Below are 10,535 nucleotides of genomic sequence, written 5' to 3' on the forward strand. Positions count from 1 at the left end.
TTTACACATATTAAAAAATATATTTTTTATTAATTTTTTAATATACCATTTTAGTCTGATTATAAATTAATATATTGATTTACCTATTATATATAAAATGAACATAAAAATTAGAATTTTGAGATAAAAAGGTTTTACAATCAGTAATTATAGAATCGAGTGATAGAAAAATTAGAGTCGAAAGAATTCATAATATTTACGACTACTTACAATTACTTACTGATAACCGCCGGGCTTCCTTTGCCCTGAGTGAGGCCGAACCCAAGAGGATAACAATAGCCCAAAGCCCATCAAATCCTCCTTAAGTAAGACCGACCCAACGCTTCAGATCTGATCCGGACACGCGGGGTAGGCCAGGTCCCCCGTGAGCCTGGTTCCAATAAAAAGAAGTTTGATCCATTGAAGTGATGTAGGAAAAAATAGTACGCCCAAACACCTCGCAGCTCTACCCGCATGCGCACTGGGGAGAATTAAATGGCTGTCTGGCGTGGTAAGGAGCCCTGACACATTCGTACGTACGGAGCTGAGTGTCAGAGACAGCTAGCATTGTAACAGAGAGGCAGATATACATCACATGGAATAAAAAGTGGGGGATTTTTCTTATTCTTTTCTTCTTCCGGGACTCCATTTTTATTTTTCTCTCGGCAATTATTGCCTAAATATACTACTCTTATTCATAAAATCTGACTTGAACGTCGGAGGGTCTCCACCGGAGTATCCCCGGTAGACCCCTGACCGTTTTTCCTTATTTTGCAGGTCCTTTCATCAAATAGAGCGTGGAGAGACCCATTTGATGGACCCATATGATGAACCAAGAAAAAAAACCAGATCTATCATGATCGATCACGGAACTGGAGGAGATAGAGATTTGGATATTCTATTTAAATCAATATTTCTAATCAAATCGAATCGATTTAATTATTCTCTACATTGAACCAATACCATTTTTATATTACTGAATATTCTATTTAAATTAATATTTCTAATCAAATCGAATCGATTTAATTATTCTCCATATACAATTCAATCACGGTTAAAATTTTACATGAAATCAAATTTCAATGTTTTCATTTTCATTTGGGTTGAACTTCCCTACCTACAAGTTGCAACTTGAATATGCGTAATATTTTGAAAAGAGCAAGCATCTTAGCCTTTTTCAGAAGAGATAAAACAAGGAAACACAGAGGAAGTTGTCTATTTCCTTCTTAAGAGGTCTATACTTTTCATTTTAATACATAATAATCCTTCAAAGATGGACAGGGTATATACATCCTATATACTATAAACTTTTTCTTCATAGATTCAATCAATTTATTCCAAAAGAAAATACTTTTATTTATTTATTTACTTTTCATGTTTAATTTTATAAAAATTATTATTTTATCTATTTAATTTAGTGAAATTACTATTTACTATTTATATTTTAAAAAATACACCAAATTGATAATATTTTTTTTAAATCGTTAACCATTAATTTAAATAGTCTATTAATATTATAAAAAAATTTAAAATATCTATGATACAATAAATTAATTAATAAATTTTTTAAAAATTTGAGTGATTAATTAATAAATTTTTTAAAATTATATAAATTAAATAGTGAAATACTTAACGATAAAATTAATGGAAAAATTAATTAATATACTTTTAAAATATTAGAAATATTTTAATATATTTTTAAAAATAAATTTTTTTAAATTATAAACCTAACCAGTAAGTTAAAAAAAAAAACCAGTTTCAACGATTCCAAATTTAAGTCAGCTCGAAATGATGGACTAGTTAAGATCTAAAGTCCAAATTATGCTCCGAGCCTCAATTCGAATTAAAGCTGTGCAATCGGTCGGTTCGGTTTTGAATTAAATCAAACCGAAAAAATTGAAAACTGAAATATAAAAATATTAAAAACTGAAAAAATCGATTATAAAAATATAATCGAACCGAATCGAATTGATAAAAATCGATTCGGTTCTATTTGGTTCGATTCAAACCGAAATTTATAATTTTTTTTAATTTTCTGCTTTTAATTTTAGTAGAATAATTTAATAAATATTTCACATAAATTTATCAATAAATATTATTTGAATACATAATAATAATACTTAAAAAATCCATAAAAATCCATATAAAATTTAAAAAAATATATATAATCAATATTTCTATGTATAAAATCGGTTTTTCTGTTATTTAACACGTTTAAATCGAACCAAATCGAAAATCGAATAAATTGAAAAATATTAATCGAATCGAACCGAACCTTCCGATTAACTGAACCATTAAACCGAAATTGATCGGTTCGGTTCGGTTTTTCGATTCAGACCGATTTATGCTCTCCCCTACTATGAACATTTCTAGATCAGTGAGGCATTTAGCCAACCGAGGCCACTGAATCAAAATCAGACCAGTCCTGCTCAATGAAACAAGGAATGCACCACTTACATAATCATTATATGCTGTAAAGAAAGTGGATCCTTAATACAAACAACATAAAATTTATACTTTCAAAAAACCCAAATTATTACAACATAGATTTTATACATTTTCCCAAAAATCCTGCATTTTAAGATTGTCTTCTTCAATGATAAACATCCCACTTGCTAACTGAAGCAACAAAATCGAAACCAAAAATAATTATACCCTAACAAGTAATCCACCATTTGCATCACAATTCAGTTGTAAAGAAACTTAGTTACATAATAAAGAAAATTAAAACTAAAGAAAAACAGAAACTAAACAAGATTTGATTTTTATTACAAAAAATCCTACCTTTGAAGCCCACTTGCAAGTAACAGATTATTTTGTTCATTTACTGCAAATAGCTTTACCAATTTGTTAAAAAGAGTTAATTTTGTTAAAAAGAGACAAAAAGAAAAAAAAAGCAATAAAAGACAAAAGTATTAAAGGAAAAAAAACAAAGAAAAAGGAAAAATGGTGAGATAAGCTGCTGAGCTGAGCAGCAGCCATTGATTCCTTCTTGCTGGGAAATGCAACCAATGGGCCACCACTGCAGCAGTTCACAGTACAGGCCAGAGCCTGTTGCTAACTACTCCCAACTCCCAACAATTAATACTATTACTTGCCAATTTAACCACTGGATATTTGCACAAAACCAAGTTTTTCTATTGGATAATATAATTTAGCGTACTTAAATTTATATAAATATTATATAAAAAAATTATTAAAATATATAATTTATTTTTAATTATTATAAATATTAAAATTTTAAGAATTAAATTGTTACAGATAATTAAATTTAAAGATATTAAATTATTATAAAAAATGAAATTAAAATACTAAATTGGTAGTGTCTACTAATAAATTTTAACAAAAAAATTATTTTAATAATAAAATAAAATTTTAGGAACTAAATTATTTTTCATCAAAATAACAAGAATTAAATTATGGATTTTATTAAATTGCTGAGATTATTATAAATGACTTTATAATTTTTCATCCATAAATTTTATCATATATATATATTGTCTTATTTTTAAAATTTAATTATTTTTTAATATTTTATTCCATCAAATTGAAAGTCATCAAAATCTATATTTTAAAACAATCTTTTTACAAATTAATAAACTGAAAATAAAGAGATTAATTATAAACTTTTAAAAAAGTAAGGTGATATAAATATTAATTTTAATATAATTCATTAGTAAAAAATAATTTATTTATTTTAATTATATTATCTTTAAAAATAAATAAATAGCACTTATAGATTTAATTTGATAATAAATACATTTAAGAGATTTTAAATTTTATTTTCTCAATCTCTAATTTTCACAAAAAAAAATTAAATAAATAAAAAGACTGACGTATCCCCTAGCCTTGGTGGAAGGTGAACAGCTAGAATATATGGATTCAAAATTAGCTTATTAAGTTTTAAAAATTAAAAGAATGTGTGTTAATTTACTATGACTTAAGAATGAAAAAGTAATTTAAATAATTTATCTGATTCATTGACGCTTCTTTTAATCATTATTTGAATAATAATATCTGTACGCTCATTCTTTATTTGGATGGTGAAGATTCAATTCGAAAGTTATTATCCTTTTTTTTGTGTGTTTATTCTAGTATTATTTTGTGTTAAATATTGAATACTTGGAGTCGACCCAATGTGCACCCCTAACCTGTTCGGTGAATTGCTTCACAGAAGCAATCTTAAGGGGCGGAAAAAAGAAAAAGAAAAGAATTCTAGCTTTGATAATGATCTAACAACCATTAAAAGACAGTTAACATATTGCATGAATTCAAGCTGGAATTCACACCTGATGCTCAACTAATCACTGACATTGGGAGTGAATAAAATGCCAAGCTTTTCCCTATAAATACTCTCAATGTCTCTCTCATTTTGAGATCTATTTATGTATGAGTTCTACACAGGAACCCATTAGATATTTTGGGATCTGGGTTTGTATCGTTTTCATAAAGTTGCTTGATTTCGTAGTTTGTTGATAAGGTCCTTATACACCCGGAAACATTCTATGCTTTGTGCTGTTGGGATTTGATTTATTTCCATTTTGTTCTAAGGACTTGGTTGACCGAGTAGTTGAGGATTTCTGTAATTGTTATTGTATCTCTTTGTATTAGGGGAATACTTGCATCCCAACTAACTCTTCTTTGAGTTCATAATAGGAGGTGGGTCTCTTAGTGCTTATGTGTTAATCATACTTGCATTGACTACCCTTCTCTGGCTCTCTCTCTCTACTTATCACGAGCTATAGGGGTAATAAGTATCGGTAGATAATTGGAGGTATAGCAACTTTTAGGGACTTTTGTTTCTTTGTCTTGCTTGCTTGATCTACCACTTCAGCTTGCTTATTTGATTAATGGATCGGTCTCTGTTCTCTATTCTTTCCCTGTTATCTCTTTTTCTCTGTTCTTGTATATCTTCTCCCGTTGAAGATCAAGAGAGAGACAAAATCACATATTTACCTGGGCAGCCAAGGAATGTAGAATTCAATCAGTATTCAGGTTATGTGACTGCGAACCAACAAAATGGGAGGGCATTGTTTTACTGGTTGGTTGAGTCCCCAGCAAGTCGTGGAGCTGAGTCAAGGCCACTTGTTTTGTGGCTCAATGGGGGCCCTGGTTGCTCTTCAGTTGCTTATGGAGCGGCTGAGGAAATTGGACCCTTTCGCATTAAGCCTGATGGGCAAACTCTTTACTTCAATCCCTATGCTTGGAATAAGGGTATGTGATAATATTATAATGCACAATCTATTTGTACCTTTTCTCTTTTCAGAACTTTCTAATTTTTCCATGTCTTGTTGTGGTTGGTCATGTTGGCAGTGGCAAATATCCTATTCCTTGAATCTCCAGTTGGTGTTGGGTTTTCATATACAAATACATCATCAGATTTGTACACAATGGGTGATAAGAGAACCGGTAATTTTGTTTTGTTTATTGTTAAGTGCTTTTGCATTTTTTTAGTGAATATTTACTTAATTTCATTTCAACTTATTGACTTTTTTCTCCCTTGAAGTAAGTTGATTTTGACTTCTTTGAACGTTTTTGATATCTGCTTGTTGGGCAATTGTAGCCGAAGATTCATATGCATTTTTGGTCAATTGGTTCGAACGATTTCCTCAGTACAAACACAGAGACTTTTACATTGCTGGAGAAAGCTATGCAGGTTTTGAACTGCTTCATGTTTTTCCTACATTTTCTCCTAAATGTTTAAATCTTTGATTTTCACTCTGGATACTTGTTTCAATAATGAGAACCTCAAGTTTTAAAATTTTGTTTTAGGTCATTATGTTCCTCAGTTGTCCCAAATTGTTTATGAAAAGAACAAGGGAATTCAGAATCCTGTAATAAACTTTAAGGGATTCTTGGTAAGATACTCATAACTCATTGTTCATGAGAATTGAAAATTATATACTTTCAGTTCCCAATGCTTATGCACAATTTTCCTGTTTTCCTTTTTTAGGTGGGAAACGCAGTCACTGATGATTACCATGATTATATTGGTACCTTTGAATATTGGTGGACGCATGGTCTAATTTCCGATTCTACATATCGAACTTTACGTGTTTCCTGCAATTTTGGGTCCTCTATGCACCCATCAGCAGAATGCATCAAGGCCCTTTACCTTGCAGAGGTGGAGGAGGGGCACATTGATCCATATAGCATTTTCACTCAGCCATGCAATAAGACGGAAATGCTGAGGCACAACATAAGGGGTCACTATGTAAGCTCTTATCTTCCTTCTCACTTTTAATATAATCGAGGGGAAGGTAAATCACAATACAAATTAAACCACAATACAAATTAAACATGGATTTAGCAGTATAGGAGGTCTTTTAGTTGTTGAAATATTTGCATATTTACCTCTGGTCCTGAAATTTATACATATATATTGTGATTTGTTGTAAAGATGTACAATTTTGAGACTTACTCATATTTGGCAAACTTCTCAGTGATTCCCCCAAAGAAAAAAATTTAGGGCTATTCTTTGTTTTCCTAGCTTTAGCTATCATTGGTTTTCCTCATAATTCTTTTGACCTTTTCAAATGAGAAAAAAAACACAATTGTCAGTGGGGGATCGTTTAAAGTTCTTCCTAGAAAGAGTGAATTGAAAATATTCTACTGTATTGCACTTAATGAGCTCATAATATAGGTTTGGCTATTTTTTAATCTGATCTCAATCTGTTTACATCAAGCTCATTCTGCTTTTTTTCATGCTTAGCCGTGGATGTCAAGAGCATATGATCCCTGTACAGAGAGGTATTCTGAAGTTTACTTCAATCGCCCAGAAGTTCAAAAGGCACTCCATATAAATGGGATCCCTTACTCATGGCAAACCTGCAGGTGCATTTTTTATCTACATCTTTGAGAATTGTGTTACATGTCTTCTATAGCCTTGTTGACCATACTACTATATTTAACAGTAATATTGTTGGAAACTATTGGGCCGATTCACCACTTTCTATGCTTCCTATATACAAAGAACTCATTGCTGCTGGTCTGAAGATATGGGTCTACAGGTAAGTTTGCATCTTCACCATTTCCCTCTGTCCTTATCTTTGAAATTTGTTTAGTTGTTTGAAGACCCATGTCACGATGGTTCTAGTAGTACTGTTGTTATTAATCATGTGTTGATTTTGTGAATATCTTTGAACTAGCCAAGGGCATAATCTGAGTTTGGAACCATTCATATTAGTGAAAAAGTGAAGTCTTTTTTCTCTTAAAAATGATGCTAAAAAAAACCACTCTTCATCTCACATTTCCTAGAGGTTTGCTCATCACACGCCTCATAAGAGTCATTGTGAAAAGTTATTGGTTCTTCCTACATTCCTCTGTCTGCATGGTTGTTGGGGACGTAAATTGGTCTTATATTTCTAGAATAGAAGATGTTCTGTGAAGTTTGGCTGAAGGGGGAAAAAATTAAGATGAGTTCTTGGCTTGTTCTATATTCTTACAGGCCTCATACTGTAGGTTGTGGGAAGCAGTTAAGACTTATCTCATGTTTGTTTTATTTGGTGTTCAAAATAATTGGTGTAAACTTTTCTTTATTGTTGTAATTCAAGGTTTATATTTGTGGTTCTTTATAATAGTTCCTTTCTTAATGCTGTTATTAGCCTACGAGCCTCTCTTAGAATCCTTTCTTAATGCTGTTATTAGCCTATGAGCCTCTCTTAGAAACATAGGACTACATACTTTTCAGAATGGAGGACAAAAATTTTTCAGATATGATATAACGGACAGTGACTAGCCTGGGTCCAATGTGCGTATTGGATGTTGTTCAGTTTGTTTAGTAAATTTAAGTGTCCTTGGCTCTAAACATTTATATGGTAGCTTGGTGGGGTTTATGTACTAAAGTTTTCCTTCTGAACTATATGTGGAAGCCAAGAAATGGAATAAAACATTAATTTTCCTCCCATGGTTCTCAGGTAAATCAAGTAATCCCCATGCACAGATGTGCAGCTTATATTAAATACATAAGAGTTTGGTGAAAATGATGATGATTTTGTTAGATGAGAACTATTGTAGCAGAAGCAGGAACATCGATATATATACCTCTTTTTTTAGCAGAGGTTCATGATCCATGTAAACCTGTTTGTCAAGAGGTGTCAAAGTCAAAATGCAGCTATATTTAGAAGTACAAATATGATACATAATTCATAAGCAAATGACTGTTTATGACATAAACAAAAGTCAAGTGTTCTTAACCTAGTAAATTTTTGATGGACATAAGTTGGTTTTTAACTTCTTGGTGTCAATAATTAGCATTAAAGCATGCTTTCTGTAGCCGTTATTGTTTATGATTCATGATTTGCTTATTATTTCTGTCACAGCATTGATGATCATTAATCTGCATCTGGGCTTTTCATTATTTAAGTGTTTTGAGTTTATTATACTTTGACGTCTAATAATAAATTCTCATTGAACTCCCTGTCCAGTGGAGACACTGATGCAGTTGTTCCTGTTACTGCAACCCGATACTCCATCGATGCATTAAAGCTACCAACTATTAACAACTGGTATCCTTGGTATGATAACGGAAAAGTAAGTATCACTGCAGAAATCAACTTGCTATGTCTAGCTCATTTTCGTTGTGACGTATACTGATTTTGAACTAATTATTGGGGGTTTAGGCCTCTATTTGTGATGGCATTGTGTATGATGTTGGGAATTTCTTTTTGTTCATACACATATGATGTCTACCAAAAACAAAGGGGTGGTGTTATAATACTGTGGACCAAAATCAGAAGAATTCACTAATCTCACCAACTTTGTTTACTTCTGTTCCAGGTTGGGGGCTGGAGCCAAATTTACAAAGGATTAACTTTCGTGACAGTAACTGGAGCAGGGCATGAGGTTCCACTTCATCGTCCTCGCCAAGCATTTATACTTTTCAGATCATTTTTGGAGAACAAGCCAATGCCCAGATAAACTACTTACTCCTATTCACTTAATTCCAGTGGATGAACAAATTATAGGATTATTCATATAGAAAGTATCTGTAAACGATAGAATAAAAGATGCATTCATCTCGAGTGCCCTTCCATTATTGCTCATTTGCACCGCTTATGAGAGTTATTCATTCTTTATAGGTGGCTTAGATTATTTGAACTGTGCTTGTGCCTAATATTGGCTTATCATGCTTGTTCTTCAGTATCATGTAGTAGTATTGCTTTTTCTTGTTTTGAGTTCATTATGTTCAACATGAAATAAAATTGATAGAAAAGTATTAAATTGCTTAATATGTTTGATATGTATCTATCTATCTATCTATCGACATGCAAATATAGAAAGGTTGATCTCAACAATTGATTAGAGATCAATACATAATGAGTGGATGATCTACCATTTTCGATCAACATTTATCCTTTACTTATTTTATTATGTTATTTAAATTCTTTGATTATTTATGAATGTCAATGTTGGTAGTCCACAACATATTCTGCTATTACCTCTTGTTAATTATGCGGCTTAAATTTTAATTTTCTTTTATAAACTAAATTGTGATTTGATAAAAAAAGTTTCGCATTATAATCCAAATTGAATAAAAAATAAAAATATGTTTGGGTGGGGAGCAAGGGCAGATAGACTCGAGTCCGTAGTCCAACTTTGATTCTGCATATGAAATGCAAGGGTGAAACTTCTTGCGACACTGAGAGTTATAAATAATTATATTTTTTTTTTCTTTTTTTATGATGCGGATTTTGAGAAATCTAGTTGATTTTTTTTTATTATGGTAGAACTTTATCTCTATTTTACTCGAGATCTACTCGTAAAAACAAATTTTACAGATGAACCATATTAAATTTCTTATATCTCTTTCTCTATTATTACGATCGTGAGTATTTACATATATTTATAGTAATTAAGTTTTTGTGATATTGTAAATACTTCAATTAAAATAAGGGTAATTTATTACGTTGTCTCAGATTTAATAAAACTCACAATTTAATTTTTATTATTTTAATAAAAAATAATTTAATTTCTAAATTTCATTCTATTAATAAAATAGTCTTTATACTAAAATTCCTTATTAGATTATAACAATTTAATCCTTATAGTTTTAATATTTAACAATTTAGTGTCTTTAATTGAAATTGACTTCTTCAATTAGACTTGATTGACAGTAACTTTAACAGAATTGAGAGACTAGTTTATGCATTTTATTAAATTTAATGGACTATATTATAAATTGCCCTTAAAAGAAAGGCTTTTGTTCAAGGAGAGGCAGGTTCGGTACACTTTTTAATTTAATTTAATTTTTTCGAGTTAAGAGTGAGAATTGAAAGTTAAAGTCAAGATTTTCTTGTTCAACTTAAATGCAATTAGGACTGAGTTAAGCCCATAACCACTAATATATTTAATATGAAAGAGACTCACATTAAAAAAAATTTAGAAATACGCTGGGAATTATTAGTTAGATATAATGTCAAGTCTATAAGTAATGATAAGTCATTAAAAAAAAAAAATATATATATATATATATATATATATATATCTAGACGTTTTAGACTCATTAAAAATATAAGAAATTAATTATCTCTTGTTTGTTTTTTTCTTTTCTTTGC

The 10,535-nt window shown here is 30.6% G+C and overlaps 1 protein-coding gene across 1 annotated transcript; it reads left to right on the forward strand.

Moving 5' to 3' along the window:
* Positions 1-3,924: 3,924 nt before the first annotated feature.
* Positions 3,925-9,209, forward strand: LOC110619773 (serine carboxypeptidase-like 27). The gene is made up of 9 exons (XM_021763321.2): positions 3,925-5,193; positions 5,293-5,388; positions 5,543-5,635; positions 5,752-5,837; positions 5,933-6,193; positions 6,692-6,813; positions 6,894-6,989; positions 8,406-8,511; positions 8,758-9,209. Exons 1-9 carry the CDS (start codon positions 4,830-4,832, stop codon positions 8,896-8,898), a joined length of 1,365 nt encoding a protein of 454 aa, XP_021619013.1. The 5' UTR covers positions 3,925-4,829; the 3' UTR covers positions 8,899-9,209.
* Positions 9,210-10,535: the final 1,326 nt, after the last annotated feature.

The sequence above is a fragment of the Manihot esculenta genome, chromosome 7, assembly GCF_001659605.2.
Source record: "Manihot esculenta cultivar AM560-2 chromosome 7, M.esculenta_v8, whole genome shotgun sequence".
In the NCBI taxonomy this organism is placed as follows: Eukaryota; Viridiplantae; Streptophyta; class Magnoliopsida; order Malpighiales; family Euphorbiaceae; genus Manihot; species Manihot esculenta.